The 23,586-nt window shown below is 39.7% G+C and overlaps 1 protein-coding gene across 1 annotated transcript; it reads left to right on the plus strand.

Annotated features, from left to right (window-relative positions):
* The first annotated feature begins 719 nt into the window (after positions 1-719).
* Positions 720-10,331, plus strand: TRIM71 (tripartite motif containing 71). The gene is made up of 3 exons (XM_069960397.1): positions 720-883; positions 6,461-6,595; positions 8,057-10,331. Exons 1-3 carry the CDS (start codon positions 770-772, stop codon positions 9,506-9,508), a joined length of 1,701 nt encoding a protein of 566 aa, XP_069816498.1. The 5' UTR covers positions 720-769; the 3' UTR covers positions 9,509-10,331.
* Positions 10,332-23,586: the final 13,255 nt, after the last annotated feature.

The following is a 23,586-nucleotide window of genomic DNA, read 5'->3' on the forward strand; positions in this document are numbered from 1 at the left end:
CCCCTTTATACCGTATCAGTACTTACAACTTCCACTGTGGGGAGAATATAAGAAGTTCCGCCCCCTTGCTGTGCCTTTCTGCACAATAGAGGCAAATATAAGCATTAATAAATTCACTGATACAGGAAGCTGCTAAATTTTGCTATAAAGTGGACATCCCCTTTAATTTTAGACATTTACTGTGTATGTGCTCGTCATTTAGTAACAAGTTGTGAGGAGTTGTCCCATTTTGCACCAAAATCTGTATATTTGTTTATTATATAATATATGGATAGAGAGATAATAAATACATGAATATTCATTTATTATATATTTTCCACAGATTGTCTTTTAGCATATGTGTGAGAAGTTGACAAATATATATATTCCCTTGGATGTTCCCATATCTTGCAGTAAAGAGTGTGACCGTGTCTGCAAATGGGAATACATGGAGACCTGTGCCAATGATTATAGATTCCATGGGGAACAGAAAAATATCCACTCTGTGTGATGACTTCACGCTTTGTTAAACTTATGTTTAAACGGGTTCTCAAGTGATTCATGTTAAAAACTAGTATAACATGCAATAAATGTACAGAGATCAGTATATACTCTAGTGCCAGACTACTGTGTGTGGCCAGCTTTTTTTTTTTTTTTTTTTAACAGCTTTTCATATTGTTGAACTTAAAGTAACACTGTTTTTTTTTTTGTTTTTTTTTTACCCTCTACATTATAGGTCTTGCATTTCTACTGTGATACTTGCTCTACGCCTATCTGTCGTGAGTGCACTATGGGACGTCATGCTGGGCACAGCTTTGTCTATCTCCAAGATGCTCTTCAAGACTCAAGGGCACTTACCATCCAGCTGTTGGCAGATGCTCAACAAGGACGCCAAGCTATTCAGGTAAATGTTTTATTTGCTGTCAAAATTATGCTGCATTGTGACCCTGCATACAAGAGTTTGCAGGGTCACAATGAGAGTTCCTGCAAGTAGTCAATTCATCATCAGCCATAAACGAAAAAAAGTAGTTTAGAAATTGTTTTTGGTAATCTGCATAAAGCAAGAAATAAGGATTGTAAGGATTAAATAACTGTTTTTCAAAGCCGCAACACAGTAAGTTGAATGATATGTTATCCTAGCCTTATATTTCCTAATCAGGAATTCACATTCAACATAGGTTTGCTGTTGTGATGAGCCATATGTGTACGTGACTGTGACTAAGTACTTTTGCACTCTAAATGAGAAAAACCTGTAAAACAGCCCAGCCAGTGTAGTCTGGGAATGACCACAATGAAGTATATGCAGACATGCTAGTGGGAGGCATCTCTTCTTGCTGGAAGGTTTTTTCCCACAAAACCTTCAGTAAACTTTTTTTCTTCTGATCATGGTTTCCCTGAAATCCTAATTTGTGCTTTGGGATATTTAAAGGAGACTTCTGGCATGTTAGTCCGTTATTCGGAATAAAATTCCCCTCTATTCCCCAGCTGTTAATGTAACCATTCGGAGTGGTCACCTCTTGAAGATAGGTGTTAGTGAGCTAGTTCTGGCCGGAGTCAGAAAAAATGCACCGAATCAGACTGCAGCTTTAAAGAAAATCTTTCAAAATTATATTATTGAATTTTCATATGAATTGTTGAAGTGTTCTTCATCAATATATTTTATGCTCTGTTACTCATAGGTACTCATAGGCTGGGTTTACACTACGGTTTTGCAATCCGTTTTTGCAATAATCGGATGGAAAAACTGGATGCGTGTGCATCCATTTTTCCATTGAATGTAGACGACCTCATTTTTGTGTCTGTTAAAAAAATGGATTTGTTTTGATCCTTTTTTTTTTTTTTTTTTTATAATGGAATTCAATGGAAAAATGCATCAAAACAGATGCACACACATTCATCCGTTTTTTAAAAAATAAAAACAATGAAAAAAAAGGATTGCAAAAACGTAGTGTGAACCCAGCCTTATTTATAACAACAATATATTTAGTTAGTAAGGTTGAAGCATTTCCTCCATATATTAGTAATAAAGCTCTGCCCCAATTAGATAAAGTTGGTCCCGGAAAAGTTGGCGGTCACTATTTGGCAGTTTGTTTCTGAGCTGGAAGAGTCCATTGTGTGGGGTGAGATCTGTGCTGTTCTCTTGCTGGATGCTGGAAGATTGTATATGAGCACCAGTGTAATATGAAGATATCATGTGTAATATAGAGGAGGAGGAGAAGAAGCCCTAAGTATTGTAGCAGGAAACTGTCCTCAGTGTGGTGTTTTCTCTCTGGGGGAAGATTGTGTGTGTGTTTCTTCAGTGTGCTATGGCTGCAGCAGGCTGTGTGTCTGTTTGAGAGAGGCAGAAATTAAAGGGGTTTTCTGGGCAACAGTGAAAATCCAGAGGAGAGCTGATAAATCTGGGCTATGTCTGACCTCTATATCACAGGCATAGTTTGTAGTGAGTTGTTTAGGACATGGTGGAGACTGGCTGCACTCTGCGCACACATACAGGAGAATCTGCTTTATATCTTTGCCTTATTTACTCATGCCAGGATCATGTTGGACGTTAGGACATTACTGAGCCAGATCTACTTTACACCAGTTTGATAAATAACTCCCCTGGTGTCTGGCCGTTTATGAAGGAGTCTGAGTCGGTACCTGATAAAATTCAGGAGTCGAAGCTGCGGTTTACCAACTCCACAGCCCTGTTTGTAAGTGCTGACGAAATTAATTTAACTGCAGATGATAAACTTAAAATCTCAGTGAACAGTCTATAGAAAGCTAATATCCCTTTTACATGGTAAAGATCTCATTATTGGAGGTTTACACGCACCATGTTTGCGGCTGACGAGTTTTGCAATTAAATCTCTTTCGATACTGATTACTAATGTCTATGGCAGTCCATTCTTGCAGCGGATTTTCAATCCGCTGCAAAATATAGTACCATAGCCTTGTAAAACTTAAATATTTAGATGCTGTGTTAAAAAATAGACTATGCTTTTAATCACTTCCATTTTCCGTTTTTCAATTACTTTAAACTCCAAAAAAAAATCATAATTGCTATATTTGTGTAATGAATATGTACAATTTATTTTTGTCTCTGGGGGTTATGGTAATCCCATAATTTAGCTTCCTGGCCATCTCAGGATGAAGGGACTAGTAAGGCTAGGCACTCAGTCCATCAGAGGAAATCTCACCACAAGAGCAAAACGCTAGTACTCCTGCACACATCTGTATGTAGATGGCAATCTGCAGGTCCTGGCCGGGCACAATCCCTTCGGGAGGTGCTCTACTCAATATGAGGCTGCAGTGAATCCATACACATAGAAAGAGAAAGCAGCACTCACCCAATGTTTATAAAAGATGTTTATTCTTATAAGCAGTGTAACTATAGGAGCTGCGACTGTTTCATGACTTAAGTTGCTTCTTCTGGCTCACATCAGAGGCTCCATTGCAAAAGTATTTCAAATCAGCGGACAAAAATTTTGTCAGTGCAACAGAGGCTCAGATTGGAGCTTCTGTGGACCAGGCCTCTGTGGACATTATAGGAACCTGCCACCAGTTGGTTTTTCATTCATAAATTTCTGCTAAGAATATCGGTAAGCTCACAGAGCTATAAGAAAAGTGGTTTCAGAATTATTTCATGGACATTGCATTTGCTAAACAGACAGGCCGGGGGTGGTGACGGGTCCTCTTTAAGTGTATATAGATTTTTATGATTGAAAGTTACACCCTTGGATCATGCTGACAGCCTTCCTATCCCAAGAGTACAGTGAAAGAGGTGGCCATCTGTGAGCTCTGCTGGCCCTTTCCATTAGCATTAGTATACACAGAAGAGATAAAGGCCACTGTTAGAGCTACAATGTTTTTTTTCTTTCTTTCCTCCTTCCCCGGGTCTGAAAGAAAATCCATTTAGAGTAAACATGAATTTGAAAAGGATGCAGTAAATGAGGTAATTTGGCACCTTCCACCTCTGCCTCCCTGTAGGCCGCCCATGCTGAATGGTGGATAGGGCCTTTTTTTTTACTTTTGTGAGGGCTGCTGCAGGGGGGGCTCATTAGCAGAACACAGAGGAAGTAATTCTGTTATCTCCCAACATCAAAGGGTCAGAGAACTCGCTGCACAGAAGGGTCATTAGGGCACACAAAAACTGTTTTGTGGCAGATGAATTCATTAAGCTAAGGCCTGTGCCATGTCATGTAGAAGACAGTGACCAGTGCATTAGATAAGACCAACCAATCAAAAGTTTCCAGATGTTAGGAATTGGAATTTAAATTCTGTTCTTGTATCTCTTCATTCTGCTTTGTGCGACCTCTGTGTACAGTCAGCTTGTGCCCAGAAAGTGTACATCAGGGCAAACTTATAATAGGTATTGAGTACAAAATGGTACAAGCAGGTCATACTGGTACAAAGCATCTGATGCGTGTTTTACATATATTTCTTTTGCCACACGATTTGGATGTGTGGTCAAATTAGTTGCAAATTTGTTCCAAATTGACAACCTTTTCTATGCCAGGGAGCTGTTGGATTGCCAACCGATTAGCATACACTTTGGCATTCATACAGTCCTAGAAAGTAAACCTAGCTTTTAATGACCGTGATCCAGCTCCAATGGCCTTGGCTTAATAAATAAATTCTCTAAATACCCATACTGGATTGTGGTGGGTTTAAAGGTTGTTGGTTTTTTTCCCCCCATTTTCTAATATCCAAACAATTTTTTTTTTCAATAAAGTAAAAAAAAAAAGGGGGTTTAGAAAGTCTATGTTTAATTTTTAACCAACTTTCAATCAATTATGTCAGCTTTGCTTCCTGCATAACAAAGAGCTTTGCAGATCTGTGGCTTACAGCCTTGCCATAAACGCATGTCTAAGATCTCCTTCTGTTACTTCCAGTTGAAGTCATCCTCACTGGAGCACTGAGCTCTGTTATTACTGCTCTGCCAATCTGGGGTCACAGCTTCAACCACCCAGTCAGTTTTCCTTGTAACCTTTCAAGCATTGTTGCTCACAAGGGAGGGGTGAGGAGAAGAATGTAGCCAATTTAAATGGCCCTTCATTTGGGGGGGGGGTTGATTTAACAAATGTGCAGTGTTTTCTTATCTCAAATAAAGCGGGGTTCCACCAGCTGCTTCTTGATTTAAAAAAAAAAATTCTACATGTCATTTAACTTTTTTTTTCTTATTAAGGTAGACTTGTCATGGATGGATGTAGTTCAGATATAGATCATCCTATTGCATACATTATATATTGAATGTCACTACCATAGGATACAGCTTTACCACACTGATAAGGCTAGGTGATGTGATCTTACCTGCTTGCACCGTACCTGTATCTACCTGGGTAGTTGACTTTTCTCCATAGAGATGGGTCAACATCTAAATTTAACCATAACACACACTGTTGGTAAAAATCCCAGCATGGACCTCATCTGTTTGTGGCGCTCGGTTTCATTTTGCTTAGGGAAAAAAATGTGCACAGTACAATATTTAATTTTGGCCCAGATTTATCAGTCTGTTTGAAACCAAACCTGTGTGGTTTTGTCCATAGCAACTAATCACAGCTCAACCTTTATTTTGCCAGAGCGTGTTCTGATATGGAAATAGTGATTTGGTTGTTATGGGCAAAACCAGATACTGTAGGTTTGGTTTCAAGCAGATTAAGAAAAATCTGGACTGTTGGTGCTTAGACTTTGTATAGGAGGTCCCTTGTAAATCACATTTCGTGCACTGATTATAGCTTGCCTGACCCAAGATGGGAATGAAATGTGATTTATTTAGCACTCCTGTAAGCCTGCAGGGAACACATTGATTAAAACATAATGAAAACTTGCCACTGAATCATTAGGGTGAAAGTTTTAGTCCCCTAGAAGCTGATATGTTGCTGAAACACAGTTGGTGACAAAACTAGAATACAGGTTAATGCTTGGTTTAACACAGTTATGATTTTGGGTTTGCCAAAGCCTACGTTATTTGTTTGTATTGCATTAAAGGGAACCTGTCACCCCCGGTGACGGGGTGACAGGCTCCCGACCCCCCGTTAGAACACCCTATACTCACCTCATCGCGCCGGGTCCCGCTTCTGGATTCGGTCGGGTCATGGAGATCTCAGCCGCTGCAGCCCGGCACACGCGCGCTGAGAGATGAGTCCAACACCTATAGAGAATGACAGGACAGTCCAGCGCTCCGTCATTCTCTATGAGCGTTGGACTCATCTCTCAGCGCGCCGGGCTGCAGCGGCTGAGATCTCCGTGACCCGACCGAATCCAGAAGCGGGACCCGGTGTGATGAGGTGAGTATAGGGGGTTCTAACGGGGGGTCGGGAGCCTGTCACCCCGGCACGGGGGGGGACAGGTTCCCTTTAAAGAAGGTCCTGTGAATGCAATGACCTCCGTGCTGGTACCTTGGTGTGTGACATTAGAGATACGAGGCATGTAACAGGATGCTTTTTTTTTTTTTTTTTTTTTTTTAATTGTAAATGTGGTTTCTTATTTCATCTTGCAGCTGACTCTTGAGCAGGCCCAAGCACTGGCAGAGCAAGTTGAGATGAAAGCCAAAGTATCGCAGTCCGAGATCAAAGCAGTCACATCCAGACACAAGAAGGCACTGGAGGAGAGGGAATGTGAGCTGCTATGGAAGGTGAGTAACCATTTTGTGTCATGCTCACCAATCTTGTGATTAAGGTTACTATTAGTCAAAGCGATTTTCTGTTTTCTCAAATTAACAATAAACAACAGCAAATGAGCACTTTTCTGAATCAACCTGAAATCGTTCACCAGAATACAATACAATAATGATAGTCATCAGTTACGATCGTTGGAATACTCTAGGAAACGAATGATCATAATTACAAATGAATGTGTACATACATTGAAAGATTTGCTAACGATTAACAATGATTTTATGGTCCGCTCAGAAGATGCAATCAATTACACATGATCACATTTTCGTTAGTCATTTGATCGTTGCCTGCATACAAATGGAAAGATTATTTCCTAAATTCAAACAATATAACAGTTTATCGCTCAATAATCATTCTATGTAATAGGGCCCTAAGGGAGGGTATTGTATGTGTGGTGGTTTTGTACTTTGAGGGACCACTCTGTGTGTTTCTGTGTGTATACTTTTATACATACATACAAAAAACTTTTATTGTCTAGTAGTGTGTGTGTGTGTGTGTGTGTGTGTGTGTTTTTAATGACCTTTTGCACATGTATTCATTCAATTTGTTGTCTAGTTTTTTTAAGGTAGCTAATTTGCAGCTCTGTTCCCAGAATTGAGAAATACTTGGAAGATAGATTTTAGCCTTGTTAATGTCATGATTGATGTCATCTACTGCACTACTCCATATAAATATTTTTATAATTGTGTGTATGTATATAATATATACACACATGCATACATAAACAGTGAAGGGTCTGGGGGAAGCAGTTTTCTATAAAATGTGGAAAATCCAAATGCATGTGACCAACATTTGGCTCAATCTGTGTGATATTGGACCCAAACCTATTGGGGAGCCAAACCTGCATTTATTTTTACACAATCTGTTTTATTGTAATTTTTTAAAGCATTCATTGCCCTGGTCTTATTGCAATGCCCTTTTTTGATGGTAGATCCAAGGTGCCTGGCAAACAGCTTATGCTGCCAGGGGGAGATGTCACCTGTAGGGGCTATAAGGAGAATTAAGTAATTCATGGTCATTTCTACTAGAGATGAGCGAACCTCGAGCATGCTCGAGTTGATCCGAACCCGAACTTTCGGCATTTGATTAGCGGTGGCTGCTGAAGTTGGATAAAGCCCTAAGGCTATGTGGAAATTATCGATATAGTCATTGGCTGTATCCATGTTTTCCAGACAACCTTAGAGCTTTATCCAAGTTCAGCAGCCCCAGCTAATCAAATACCGAACGTTCGGGTTTGGATCGACCCGAACCCGAACCCGGTTCGCTCATCTCTAATTTCTACAGAAAACACACCTTTTTAAGTTTTATATATCATTTTAAATTATCTGTGTATATTGAACAAGCTATGCTTATTTTGAGGATTAAGCAATGATTTTTTTTTTGGATGTTTTTCTAACAGACATGTCTTTCTTTTACAGGTTGAAAAAATTCGCCAGGTGAAAGCCAAGTCTCTCTACCACCAGGTTGATAAACTTCACCAGGCGCTAAACAAATTGGACAGCACAATCAATGCAGTTCAACAGGTTCTAGAAGAAGGTTGCTCAATGGATATTCTCATAGCTCGGGACCGTGTCTTAGCCCAGGTGCAGGATATAAAAAATGCTAGAGGCTTGTTACAGCTTCAAGAGGATGACAGAATTATGTTTACTCCTCCTGATCAGTCCCTGTATCTTGCAATAAAATCCATGGGTCTAGTAAGCAGTGGAGCATTTGCAGCTCTAACAAAGGCTACAGGAGAAGGCTTGAAAAGGGCCCTACAAGGCAAGGTTGCCTCTTTCACAGTCATTGGTTATGACCATGATGGGGAAGCACGTTTGTCGGGTGGTGATCTCATAACTGTTCTAGTGATGGGTCCTGATGGAAATCTGTTTGCAGCTGAGGTTACTGATCAGATGAATGGTACATATATGGTTAGTTACAGACCTCAGCTTGAGGGAGAACACCTCATTTCTGTAATGGTGTGCAATCAACACATTGAGAACAGCCCTTTTAAAGTCAGTGTGAAATCTGGTCGATGCTATTTAGGCATTGGTCTTCCATCTCTTTCTTTTGGCGGTGAAGGTGATATTGATGGAAAGCTTTGTCGTCCCTGGGGTGTCTGTGTGGACAGAGAAGGATATATAATTGTGGCTGATAGAAGTAACAACCGCATTCAGATCTTCAAACCATGTGGTACATTTCATCATAAGTTTGGCAGCTTGGGTTCAAGGCCTGGCCAGTTTGATCGCCCTGCTGGTGTCGCATGTGACAGTTCCCGTAGGATTGTGGTAGCCGACAAAGACAACCATCGTGTTCAAGTCTTCACTTTTGAGGGCCAATTCTTATTGAAATTTGGAGAGAAAGGGACCAAGAATGGGCAATTTAACTATCCTTGGGATGTTGCTATTAATTCAGAAGGGAAAATCCTAGTGTCTGATACCCGGAACCATCGTGTTCAATTATTTGGTCCAGATGGGACATTCCTAAATAAGTATGGTTTTGAAGGTGCTCTCTGGAAGCACTTTGACTCCCCACGTGGGGTGGCATTCAGTCAGGATGGATATCTTGTGGTGACTGACTTTAACAACCACCGACTGTTGATAATCAAACCAGACTGCCAATCTGCACATTTCTTGGGCACAGAGGGTACAGGGAATGGGCAGTTCCTGCGACCACAGGGTGTCGCAGTTGATCAAGAAGGACGCATTATTGTGGCAGACTCCAGAAACCACAGAGTACAAATTTTTGAGCCAAATGGCAGCTTCTTGTGTAAGTTTGGCACTCAAGGAAGTGGCTTTGGTCAGATGGATCGCCCATCTGGCATAGCTGTCACACCGGATGGCACAATTGTCGTGGTGGACTTTGGCAACAACAGAATTCTAGCCTTTTAATCCATTTTCAACACAAAATGTTCTCAGGGAAATGTTATCAAGAAGTATAATATACATCAAGACAGAGCACCTACCTCACTTTTTTTTTTCTTGTACACACAAACTGCAAAAGTAGAGCCTGTGAATAAAACAAAATTGGTAAGAAAAAAATCTACCTCAGATCCTCAAACAGAGTGTTATTTTGAATGTTTTTTTTTTCTGCTCCTGCACAAAATATTAATATCAACTTACCTCACTTCAAACGAATGAAACAAAACAGACTGCACCTGCTAAGAGAATGTGTAAAAAAAAATCTCTTCTGGAAAAAAAAAAGCCAAAAAGGGCTATAAACTTTAATACCAGGAAAAATATCAACCTAGACGTTATTTTGTTGAAAACATTGTGTCCTCCTTAACCAAATTTTGAATTCCTCCTTTCCCCCGTGCTGCTGCAACAGAGGACACCTTGTATATTGCTATTACCTCAGTACGTTTCAATGCGAGAAATACCTCAGTATGCAAATTTTACAAGGTGTTTTTTTATTTTTTATTTTCTCCTCAAATATCACATACCTCGGATACAGAAGACAATATTCTATTTTATGTATTTATGTTTTGGTTAGTTCAGTGTGATGCTTAGTTGATACTGGATAATGTATTGATCGTTTGCTTGTTCACAAGTCAGTGTTCTTTTTTTTTTTTCCCCCCCTTAAACTCCAGTCATATAGGTTTGTCTGTTTGTGCGCTAGTGACTGTATGTCTGTGTTAAAATTGCAACAAGGTTTTTACATGTTTCTCTTGAATACCCTGGGGGATGAATATTGTGAAAGATGAAGCACAACATGTAAAGGTCAAGTTATTTTCTTGTTGAAACAAAATGAGAGTTTTGTGGGTTACATTCGGGCAAAACTTCAGGATGTACCGTGTTCTAATAATCTGCTTTGGGTCAAACTAGTGATGGATGTGCCCTGAAATGATAACAGGAAAGCACCAGTTCTGGATAATTTCCAGTAGGTGTGCACTTTGACACCAAAGCATGTATGATGTTGATTTTCTGCATAGATAATGCTGTAAAGATCAGCATACGTGTTGTGCAAATTACTATTGTTACAATTTAAAGTTAAGACTAATCTACTGCTTTTATTTTTATATCACAGTTGATAAATATATATTTTTTAAATTGCAGAGACCTTAGTTAACAGTGTTTGGCTAACTTGTGTCCTTATCTGCAATTAATGACATCAGTTTCTAAAGTCTTATAATGGCTAGGCTAAAAAAAAAGAGGAAACAGTAAAGTTACATTGGATTTTTCAGCATATACCAATTTTAGTTCTTATGTGTTACAATTAGGACTCCATCACACACAGGGGTTTTTTTTGTTATACTTTTTTACAATGCCATACATTTCAAGTGTTTTCATGTTTTTTTTTTACAATGTTTTTTTCTTTTTTGTAAAATTTGTGAATTTGTTTAAATTTGTGCATTTTCTAGGAGCTTAACAAGTCCTATAGAGAAACATTTAAAAGATGCCAGGGGGGGGGGGAAGTTCACCTAAGAGGCTGTTGTGTTAAACAACAAAAAAATGCCACTGGCCCTAAAAATTCTAATTCTTTGTATGTAGTGTGTTCTATAGTTCACTGTAACCTTCCAGCTGTTGCTGTTAAAAAAAAAAAAAAATTACATCGATCGTAAAGAGGACCTGTAGCCAGACAGATTTTTTTGGCGGTAGATTAAAAAAAATCCAAAATTGCTAGCAGTTTTTCTGGTGTTTCTCGATCAAGTCTGTATTGGGATTTTTTTTTTCTTTCTTGGTGTTTTTATCCCTGGTGGGTTTTTTTTTTTTACCATAATTCTTGTGGATCTTTAATCTTGTGACTCTAGGATTTCTATTAAGGAATTGGGGGGGGGGGGCAGTATGTATACAGACATTCTTTTTGGTGGGGATTGGCTACAAGTCCTCTTTAAGAAAAACAACTACTACTTTATGCTTATGCCTCTAAATAAGGTAAATCCCCCCCCCCCTCTCTTTATTGAGTGTGGATCCAGCCTTATGACATGTGGAGTAATCTGCAGTTTCGGAGACCAAACCTAAAAGTGTATATATTGGTCAGAGCACTCATAAATTTAATTTTTCTGTAGTGAAGATTCCCTATGTAATGCTATTTTATTTGTCCCTTTTTTATGTGAAACTTCATTATTAAAAAAAAAAGACAAAATAAATGCCCAACCAAAGATTAAAGTATTTCCCGATAGCAGAGAAGTTTAAACAAATTTTTTAACTAACAGATCTGCAAGTCAAATTGATATATTTATGTGAATATGAACAATTTTATTTCTCCTTAATTTGCACTTTTTTTTTTCTTTCTTTACATTAAGCCGAAAAGAAGGCTAGGTTAAAGATAATCTGTAAAACAGTGGTTCTGCTTTAAGGATTAAGATTTACATACCTCACTCCAGTTAATGCTCTGGCTGCACTTATATGCTCTGATGCCAGTTGAGTAGATGCATGCCCTCTTATGAGGTGTTTTAGATCTGACTTTTCAACTTGTATTAGTAGAGATTAATATATGTAGATAGAGTAATAATTTTTGAACACAGTAGCTCAGGCATGGCTGGCAGTCTTTTGTGCTTTAACTGCACTGCTTGTGAAAAACTCAAGGAATTGTAGTTTTACGAATGTACGGTTGAAGATGCCCTCGCCAATACAAAACTAGTCTTAGTCCCTGGGCTTCTTGGTGTTGGAGTCCAGTATGTAAATTATGCAAGAACTTGCCAATATTTGAGTCTAATTGTTAGCTAACTACCAAATAGTCAATAATAGGGTTTGTTCACAGTGATTGATGATTGTGGTCAACAACATCTTAGTCCCTATAAGTTTGTAAAACAATTTTAAAGTTATTTGGATGAATTATTGTCTCTCCTCCAATACAATTACCATCTGTTTTCATTGTCACAGTTGGAGTATATGTGGTTACATCTGTATTTTGTATGGCTGTAAATTTCAAACTTGGAGGAAATTCAATATGAATAATCCTGTTAGATATGAAAAACATAGGGGCAGTCCTATGGGATGGTACAGTTTATTTTATAATATGAATACAATTGTTGGTGCATTGGAGTTTTTATTCTTCCTTTAGCTACATATGTAGGCCACTTTAAGAGGTGTACAAAGCAGTAGGCTCTTCCCACAAGTAAAATTTTTAAAAACAGACCACACCATTTTGTGGAAATCTATTGTACAAGGCAGTAGTAGTGTCAAACTGTACCACATTGTGCCTCTTATTTTGTACCTAGTCCCCTGAAAGGAGTTAGTGAACCGAAGTACAGATAAATGTGTTAGCATCTAAGGAGGTATTCACACTTTCCATTCACAGTCTGTGCATATTATGATGTCTGGAGCTCAGAATCAGTTTAAATGGGTTATCCAGCATTAGAAAAACATGACCGATTTCTTCCAGAGACAATTTGATACTCGTCTCCAGTTCAGGTGGAGTTTGCAATAAGGCTCCATTCACTTTAATGGAACTGAGTTAAGAAACACCACCTGGATAATGCTGAATAACCCCTTTAAACTGATTCTGAGCCCCTGACATCATAATAAATTATGATGCCGGGAGTTTAGTGATTCGGATCCATAGAACATCTTTCATGCACAGGCTGGAATCATGGAACATTGGAATGCCCCTAAGGGTTTCTGTTTTCATAAACCATACTCAAGAACAGTACCTGGGGACCCATCCTTGTCAACTTTGGTCCCTCTTTTGTCCCTGGACAGAATAGTGAATCTTTTATGAAGTTGAAGATGTTCCCAGAGGCATCTACCTACTTTCTGTTTGATGGAACATGTTTATAATTGTCTTTCCTTTTAGAATGCTAGAGTTCAAGAGTAGAGAAGTGAGGGTAGGGGGCAGGGAGCCCATGACTGTGCCCATTTAAATCTGATACCCAAGATTTTTGTAATTGTTTTAAAATTCCTAATAGGACTGCACCCTTCCAACCACAGCGGAATGTTATTCTTGTACTTTAATATAAGTTTAATGTTTAAAATATAATCTATGCCTCTAGGACATTGAATGTATGTGTGTGTGACTATAATATTTTTCTACCCAAATTTTCCCTTTTTATTAAATGTGAATGTGATGTATTTCTATAACTGAAATATAAAAACCAAAGAGTGTTTTTTTTTTTTTTTGCCTTGATGTCAACCTTTTTTTAAGTGCTCTTCTTATAAGTAAAATACATAGATTACAAAAATTTTCCATTCTATACAAGATATTGATGGCTGAAAAATGTGATTTTTTTGGTTTCATGGGCAAGGGGATTTGTATACCAAGAATGTAGTGCAGAGTGAGTTAACATTTGAAAATAAGATATATATGTTTAAGAGTTACAGTTTTCACATTGTTACTAATCACATACTATTTTCCACAGATTATACATAGTGTTCCTGGTTGGTACTGTTTTAAGAGAGTTCTTATGGGTTAATTGGGAAATATTCCTACTTACCTAAGAATTTGTTAACACCACAAAACAATACATCCTTCACTAAAGAAACTTAACTGCAACACACACAAACCACTACAAGAAATTTGTAAATGGCAATTCCCTATTCAGTGTATATGGTTACTGTAGTAGTACGCAGAGGCAAACCATTAAATTACTGTGTGTATTTAAAGACCACTTCATAATTGGTGTTTAGCGAACTTACCGAATGTTTGTGTTCGAGCCTGAATGCTCGGCATTTGACTCCCGCTGACTGGTTAAGTTGGATGAAGTCCTAGGGCTGCCAGATAAACATGGATGCAGTCTATGGCTATGTTCCCACACAGTATTTTTGTTCAGTATTCTGTTACACACTGTTGAAATTGAGTGGATGGCCGTCATTTAATTGCAAATAAATGCCGTTATTTTAAAATAACGGCTGTTATAAATGGTTTGGGTTGCAAAATACTGAGCAAAAATTCTGTGTGGGAACATAGCTTATGGCTGTGTCTGTCTTCCAGGATTTCCTAGAGTGGCATCCAACTTTTCCAGCTGCCGGGAGTCAAATTCCGAGCGTTCAGACAGTTTGCTCATCACTATCCATAATTTACAAAGATAAGCATTGTGCCGCGCTACACAGAGGTGAAAAAATCCCGCACTTAATAATAGAGTGTGAACACTCACCACATAACTGGGTGCGGGTATGTTTTGTCCAGTGATCCTTCACATCAACGGAGTATGCATCGAGTATTCCTTTGATCCTTGCAGAGATAAAACGAGTCCTTATAGTTCGCAAGGCTCACGCCCCGGCCGGTGGCGTTTGTAGCGCTTGCTGGATTAATCCTGAAGGGAAATCCTCTGTGACGTCACAGGTACTACGAATCGCTGTGGGAGACACAAAGAGCTCTTGAGAAAGAAGGTCGGAACCTTTGAAACTCGTTGAGGAAGCATTGTGCTTCACACAGCGATTCGTAGTACCTGTGATGTCACAGAGGATTTCCCTTCAGGATTAATCCAGCAAGCGCTACAAACGCCATCGGCCGGGGCGTGAGCCTTGCGAACTATAAGGACTCGTTTTATCTCTGCATGGATCAAAGGAATACTCGATGCATACTCCGTTGATGTGAAGGATCACTGGACAAAACATACCCGCACCCAGTTATTTGGTGAGTGTTCACACTCTTCTATTATTAAGTGCGGGATTTTTTCACCTCTGTGTAGCGCAGCACAACGCTTATCTTTGTAAACTGTTTTTAATGAGTGGAAGCAGGAACCACTGTTTGTAGCTCGCAGCAAGACGGGCACTAATTACCATTAGTGTATTTTATAGCAGGAGCGCGGTTGTTATAGTATACTTATACTATCCATAATTGGTGGCCATGTTTGTTTTTTGCTTGCTACAACTAACATGGCATTCAGAGCAGAAGGAAGACTATACTAATTTATTACTATACCAGATCACCTTAAAGTAGTGTACATTTGGTCATTTATTACTGTACATGCAGAATAATATCTTGCATGTCCATGCATGATGCTAATGCAGTAGTTTGGGGTAAGACATCTGTTACTAGGCATTGTCTGGAACCTAACAGTGCCCATAATGCACCTCTATACAGTGCATCAAAAAAGCATGATAATGCTTGCATGCTTCAATGCATTACATATGGTAATGTCATCCAAAGTATTTATATCCATATATCCAAACAAATGTTTGTGTGCCCGTAGGTTTTTTATGTCAGATGTTTGGTTTATAGAAGCATATTTACAGTTGTTGTACATCGGTTTTTTAACGTTCTTGAGTAATGCCTTGTGTTGGCGACCTGTGAAATCAGAGACAGACTGGTTACTAGAGATGTGCTCACTGACAATCTCATTGAAAATACTATAGTAGCCGTTGTGTCCTCAGCTACCAGGCTATTAGTTATAAGTCAGCTGATCTGTTGGACTGGCAGCCGAAAAGGCCTATGACAAGCCTTTCCATTTTCCATTTCAGACGGATTTTTAAAAAAATTTACAAATTTTTGAAAAGAGAATTTTAATCCAAGTAGTGAGAGAATATTTTATTTAACTTTTTATTAGTAAAATTATGGTTCTTGTTGAGTACACGTTATGACTAAACAGTTTTGTCCCTAGTTGTGTTACAGGTACCGTAGATGGTATGGTCTCATTTACTGGAGCTTTAACCTTGGCATACATGTATATAGGACAGGATATGTGCTTACATGTATTTGCATGCAGACTGTAATGAATTGCAGTGCTGCATCTGCTATGTCCATTGCCTACTTTGTGTGTTACCTTGTACATTTAACCATGTACCTTACTGGAGATTGTGGGATACCTCTGTTACCAATAGTAAAACCATTATATAGCAAAGTCTCATCAAGGCTAAGTGTTAATGTTGTGATGCTGTGTGGTGGTTTTTTTTTTGTTTTTTTTTTTTAATTAAGGGTACCTCTCATTTGGAGCAGGGCGGCAGGATACGCCACAAAAATCCTGGTGACAGGCTGTCCATTCGGGCACACAGGAGATGGATTTCTTCCAGCTCGGCCTGCATACACTTAGAATGCAGGCGAATGCTGAGCTGGAAGCAATCTGTCTTCTGTGCGCCCAAATGAATCTTTGCAGCGTATCCTGCCTCCCACTCCAAATGATAGGTACCCTTTTAAATATGCAATTGTTGCCAAAGCATTCGGGTGTTGTAGAAGGTGCCAAATATCTCTTACTGAGGCTGTTCCCATATCATTGGCTCAGCTTTAAAACCACTTAACCAGTCAATAAAAGTTTGTAGTGAAAAACTGCTACCTCTTAGTCATGTTAGGGGTAGGCCAGGTCTTCTAAATGTAACCCAGTAGTTTTTTATCTGCCTCACTTTTTGTTTAAGTCTCCTCTACAGTCTAATTCCCAGCACTGAAGAGGGTAGGAATTCTACCTCAAAATGTTGAAACTGTATGTTGCAGCCTAGGTTGTTGTTTATGGAATTGCATTCATAATAATTATTAAGAGACAATATTTGGTTTGAGTATACCTTCTATTATGTTGGATCCTTCCATTGTTGTACTGACTTCTCTGCATAGTCCACTTTTTGGCCAGAAACATGTTCTGTAAATAAGACCAAATTGTTCATAGGTACTCAGGAAAATAGGTGCCTAACTTTTATAGGCCACCTTGGTTGTAGTCATAAAATATTATGCAAACCTGTTAACACTAATTGCTTTAGTCCAGTATTATAGATTTATTGTTCAATCTTTACTGCAGGTCTGTTTTTCAAGAAGGTTATTTTTATATCATAAGCTGGACATACAAATTGGATAAAAGTGGGCCAACCCCATCAAATATATTTGTGATGGGAAGGGGAGGGGTGAGCACGTGCAGAAAGTCCTCAAGGTCCAGAGATTCAGTCAGTATAAGCAAAAATCTAATAGAAATCGGTATTCAGAAGCACTCACTCCAGGGTGATATGTAAGCACGTCATTGCTACATTTCAGGAGCTATCTGCCCCTTTCATCAGGCATGTGTGGATGGTTCCTTGATATTCTTAAATACTCTGTGGTTTCACAGTTAGTTTCCTTGTGCTCTGCATAGTAAAACAAGTGATAAAGCTGCACCATAAAAACAAATAAGAACTAGATGGTCATTTATCATAATATAGTAGCGGCGTAATAAATAGATACTATCACATTATTTTACTAACCATCAAACATTACCAGAGTACATTGGGGAAAAAAACATAACTCTTTTAGTCCATTTGGGACAAGAGGCTCCAATAAGTCAAATCCAATAAAATTCTCGCATTTGGTGCACTGCCTCCAGAATTAACCAACAAAGGTCAGAAACATTTGTTTACGTTCATTAAACATCTAGAATCCCCAAATCTCTTAGTACACTCTTCATTACCAACAACATCACATTAGATGTTTGACTGACTTTCATGTGTGTACCCAGCTTTAGTTCATATGCATTCAGTCTTAGTGGTGTATCGGGAAAAGCCGGTTCATGTCTTCTGTACTGGAAGAATGGTTCTAAAATAAGAAGAGTTAGAATTGTACATACAGAAAAAATAAATAAAAAAAGGAAAAAAAAGGTTTTAAAAATTTGTCTGCACGGTCATAGACCTGTACTTACTGATTGTACTTACCTTGCTCCAAACTCAGGTAGAAATCTTTTTATTGTTATGTCTCCTCTTAAGACCGAATACTCTGGTATCAGGGAGAGGTGTTTAATAAATGAATGTATAGTGTCATTATACTAAAGCTTTTTTCACCTTGTCTGCTTGTTTCAGCAGTTTTTTGTTTTACCTGTGGGTTTTCTCAAGAGTATGTATAGTTCTGTTTGGTTTTTTGTTTGTTTGTTTTGTTCATTTTTCCCTAGGAGCACGATTCTGTGTGTTGCTCTTTTCTTGGCTGGCAGTGTGTACAAACCTAACTTTTTTTTTTTTTTTCTAACTACAATCCTGCTAAGGCCTCTGCTTGTTGGGCAGTCTATTATTTTTTTTATTTTTTTTTGTATAACAGATCTGCATGCTCAGAATATTTTATAAGGTTTTACATGCCCAAGTGGTGGTAGGAATGTAAAATAATTCTTGGCAACTTGTAGAGTTATTACAGAGTTAACACACGGTTGTGAGGAGTTTCTTTTACTTATCTATAAATAATTGACCTTGCCTCCATTGTTTATACCTTTTATCCTTCAGTGGCCTAGACCAGACCAAAAAATAATGTAAGCTTCAGCTTCCACTCAAATTTTCTCATAGATAATTTTCCAACATGTCTTGAGTGCTTTTGTCTGTTGGTAATGCTCAGTATCTCCCAATCATTCCCACTGTCTTTGACCATAGGATGTGGCAGTAGTGCTGAAACTATCTACATACCTCAAATATTTATGTACATTCTAATGAAGTACAAAGTTAGATAACATTGCCACATTTACAAAAATTCCCCAGCAACTGCCCTATAGTATCCTCTCAAAAAAATCAGCCATTTTGTAGGTTGTCAGCTTGCTTCTGCTAAATTACATTTGTTTGGTTTTTCTGTCTATTTGGGTAGCATACAGCTGCTTCTATGTGTATAAAAGACAGCTGCACTGTAACCCTAACTGTTCATAACTTCCTTTATGGCGTGATGTGCTGTGTCATGCTTTGATTGTTAGACACTAGTGCTCTTCCTTAGGACAAGCACCCTCACAGCTGCCATAGATGCTTGCCAGATCTCTAGTGACCTCAACTACTCACATGGAATATTGGTGGCTCAAAGACGTACATACAAGTTACCTATAGCATTACATTGAATTAGTTGTACTTTTTTTTATTAAGGTGAAGATAAGCCAGATTTCATAATCTATAAAAAAAAAAAAAAAAAACAACCTGCTGATTACTGGTCCCTACGTTCTTTATCCATTGCCTTCTCATAAGTTAAAGGGGAAGTATCTGTTTCAACTAGAATCCCCTGTAAGGGAACCTGTCCCCCCCCCCCCCCCCCGTGCTGGGGTGACAGGCTTCCGACCCCCATTAGAGCCCCCTATACTTACCTGATCTTGCTGGGTCCCGCTTCTTGATCCGGTCCGGTGACTGAGATTTCAGCGCCCAAAGCCCAGCGCGAGTGCTCCTGAGAGGAGTCCGACGCTCATAGAGAATGAATGGAGCGTCAGACTCGCCATTCATTCTCTATGGGCATCGGACTCATCTGAGGAGAGCGCATCGGGCTTCGGGCGCTGAAATCTCCATCACCGGATCAAGAAGCGGGACCCGGCGCGATCAGGTAACTATAGGGGGCTCTAGCGGGGGGTCGGCAGCCTGTCACCCCGGCACGGCGGGGTGGCAGGTCCTCTTTAAGGACCATTGAAGATGCAAAGATAGAGGTTATAGATTTTAGTAACAAACTCTTTTGAGTCTCTAGTGGTTGTATATGTTGATCATTGGAACAACAGCAGGATTTGCAAAAAAGTGGCGTTAAAGTTTGGAAAAAAAAGTACTTCCACTTTTAATGTTGCGCATTGTGTTAGATGAAAGAGCCATAATTGGAAGAAGTTAGCCACTTTTGTCACACTCTGTAAGTTTGTAGTTTTTATTGTCAACTGTCTTTTTTTTATTTTGTTTTACATTGTGGGTGTTTGTAAAGCACAGACTGAATCCCGGTGGGGGGGGGGGGGGGGGGGGTTGTTGCAAAAATGGCTAAGCAATCTCATTGCTTTGGGGTCTTGGATCTGCTGCACCTTGATAAGTTTGAAAACTCTATTGAATGTTTTTTCATTGTTTTTGGGTGTGCCACACAGTGACTGTAGGAGCCAGTAATACTTTGCAAAGCACTGCACTACAGGCACCATTGCATCACAAGAGTGGCAGCCCTACAATCAAGCTGTTTGCACAGAACTCCCACACTGTATGTAGGAAGAGCATGACTGAATGCGTGACTCTATTCCAAAGGGGAAATGTTAATGTTCTAATAAAAATTGCTGAATGTACTGTCCTCCATGGTCCATAGAGAAGGCTCTGAGATGTAGCAAAGGGATATAATGTCGGCTACGTGGAGCCTTTAAATAAAGTCACTGTCTCTGTGGACCTTAAATTGTTCCTATGCAGTTTACTTTTTTTTGTTTGCTTTAAATAAATGTTTGTCACCTGTGTATGTGTTTTATTTTACTGGCTTACCACAAAAAAAAAAAAAAATAATGATATTTCAATTAAAAACACTAATTAGAGCTATAAACTGTGTCTTCCAATGCATTCATTCAGTGATTTACAACAAGAACAAATATCGCCAAAAAATTAAAGCTGTGGTTAAAGCGACTCTGTACCCACAATCTGACCCCCAAACTGCTTGTACCTTCGGATAGCTGCTTTTAATCTAAGATCTGTCCTGAGGTCCGTTCAGCAGGGGATGCAGTTATTGTCATAAAAACAACTTTAAAACTTGCAGCCCTGTTTCAAATTGGTGTGGCCTAGAGTACCCATGCCCTAGGATTGTGACACCTCTCTGCCCTCTTTATCAGACCTCCTCTCCAAATTCCAGCAGGATGAATAGGCGCAGCTACTCCCAACAGATGATGTAAAAAAATTACTTTATTAAAATACTAAAAACATGTATAAAAGGCTCAGCATTACGCGTTTCTAGACCGGACTGGTCTCTTCATCAGATGCTTCTTCTTCTTCTGCGCCTATTCATCCTGCTGGAATTTGGAGAGGAGGTCTGCATCTTGTTACGGCCCTGGCGTTGGTTTGCAGGAAGGCTGCACACTGGTTCCCTTCTTGAGTATACGCATGGAGAGTTGTGCCTCGATCTTGCACAACTTAGCCAGGTGAGAGGGGACCCGGTTTTACTCTGGTACTGGAATTCTGTCCATCCCATTGCAACTGGTCCTGCACATGGAGCGCTGTCTTTGTTCTTTTTTTCTCTAGCTCTTTATCATTAGGAATGCCCCTAGAACAAGTTCTCCTATTCATCACCTGTCTGAACAGTGCACATTTGCTGGATCGTTAAAGCACCTGTACAGTGTTGACAGGTGATGAATAGTGACATTGTGTCACTGGTTGACTGAGCAGACCCTACAAACCAAAAAGCCAAAAATACAGCATCAGATCTGCTACAGATGCTGTATGTGTCAATGGATTCTAAGGGTACTATTACACGGAATGATAATCGGCCCTATCTGGACGATTGTCGTTCCGTGTAATAAACACAACGATCAGCCGATGATCGTTGTCATTGGCTGATCGTTGCTATAGGTTCACACCTACAATTGTTGGCCACCGACTGCGCACCGCTACGTGTATTAGCAGTGCCCGGCCGGCGGCTAACGATTTGCAAAATAATACATTACCTATCCATGGTCCAGGGCTCCTCCTGCTCCTCTTCTCCCTGGATCCCGCGCGCTGCAGCTCCAGAGCGGCCTGTCTTAGCTGACAGCCACTCAGCCAATCACAGGCCAGGACCGCCGCAGCCAGTGATTGGTTGAGTGGTCTGTCAGCTAAGGGCCCTTTTACACAGAAAGATTATCTGCCAAAGATTTGAGGCCAAAACCAGGAATGGATTTGAAAAGAGGAAAAATCTCAGGCTTTCCTTTATGACCTGATCTGTTTATAGTCCATTCCAGGCTTTGGCTTCAAATCTTTGGCAGATAATCTGTCAGTTAATCTTTCTGTGTAAAAGGGCCTTAAGACGGGCCGCTCTGAAGCTGCAGCGTGCGGGACCAGGGGAGAAGAGGAGCAGGAGGAGCCCTGAACCTGGCATAGATAATAGTTACCGATGCACATGCTAATCTGGTATATATGTCCCTGCAGCCCTTGTTAAACGATTATCGGGCCGTGTAATAGGCCCTGTAAACGAGCGCTGATCTAGCCGATCGACGCTCGTTTACATTTATTATCGGGCCTTCATCGGCCCGTCTAATAGTACCCTAAGGGTCCTATTACACAGAGTGATTTTTAACAATAACTACTAACTATAAACGATCACAAACGAGATTGTTTATCATTAACCTGAAATCGTTCACCATATTACACAGAACGACAGTTGTTAGTTATGATCGTTATTGTGATCGTTACTATGATCGTTTATTCCTTCTGATCCCAGCTAAACAATGAACAATGTGCAATTACACTGAATGATTAGTGAAAAAAAATGCGGAACTTGAACGAACGTGGAATTACAGCGAACGATTAGCGATAATTTTAAGTTCAGATCTAAATCAACGACATACAAACGATTTTTCGATCGTTGCTTGCAATTACACTAAGGGGGCCCTAAGGGGGAAAGTGCTTCTCTGAGTTTCCCAGGACTGGATCTAGCTTTTCCCAGCACATGGAGTGGCACAGAGTTAAAAGTACTCTGTACTGGCACCTTGTCGCCCGTGAAGCACCGGAACTGCGTTGTAGATCTTCTCACGCTGTGCACGGTTCAGGGTTCGGTCTGTCTCCTGGTACCAGTATTTAGAAGAAAAGCAAATTTGATCAAAGTGGCGAGGTCTAGAGCATCAGTCAAGAGAGACCACTGATGCTCTAGGCCATGCCAGTTTGACTGCCTGCTGCGCCGCATTGATAAGTCGTTTTTCTTCTTTCTTCCAGCCTTTGGAGACAGATCGAGCCCCAAACTGGGCACAGTGTTAAGGGGGCAGCAAGGTGCTGGTAAAGAGTCACTTTAAAAGGCAGCAGCTGATTAGCAGATTGCTGAGATAAGGAAGTTATATGCTTCGTTATGACTGTGAATTCTCTCTTCTCTAATGCAGTGAATTGTTATCTTATTACCTGTATAATGTATGTTACACATTTAAATTTGTTGTTTTATAAATTTGTGAAAGAATGGGAGATTCTAAATGGCTCACTGAATTCAAGCATGGTACTGTGCTGTTGCAACAAGTCATTTGGGCTGTGACTAGTCACGGCTCTGTCCTGCTGCTAACAGGCCTCCTTGCCTGTTAGTCACCCTGCAAAGGGCTCTCCCCTTGCTTTGCGCGTGAAGCCTATGGAGCCCGGAACCCCCAACATCATAGGAGACTCTGCTGTAAAGTCTGTGTAGCCGTTTTGGAAGCCCTATCCGCACAAATGTGCTAATTTAGTTTCCTTTAAAGTGTACCTGTCGTTATAACTTTCAAAATCTAAACCAAAAGTAGATGTGATTAAGATAGTAG

This window comes from Dendropsophus ebraccatus, chromosome 2 (genome assembly GCF_027789765.1).
Source record: "Dendropsophus ebraccatus isolate aDenEbr1 chromosome 2, aDenEbr1.pat, whole genome shotgun sequence".
Classification (NCBI taxonomy): domain Eukaryota; kingdom Metazoa; phylum Chordata; class Amphibia; order Anura; family Hylidae; genus Dendropsophus; species Dendropsophus ebraccatus.

Coding starts and splice junctions, on each gene's coding strand:
- TRIM71 (XM_069960397.1), top strand. CDS start 770: ATGGGACGTCATGCTGGGCACAGCTTTGTCTATCTCCAAGATGCTCTT. Junction 884..6,460: donor AAGGACGCCAAGCTATTCAG/GTAAATGTTTTA, acceptor TTCATCTTGCAG/CTGACTCTTGAGCAGGCCCA. Junction 6,596..8,056: donor AATGTGAGCTGCTATGGAAG/GTGAGTAACCAT, acceptor TTTCTTTTACAG/GTTGAAAAAATTCGCCAGGT.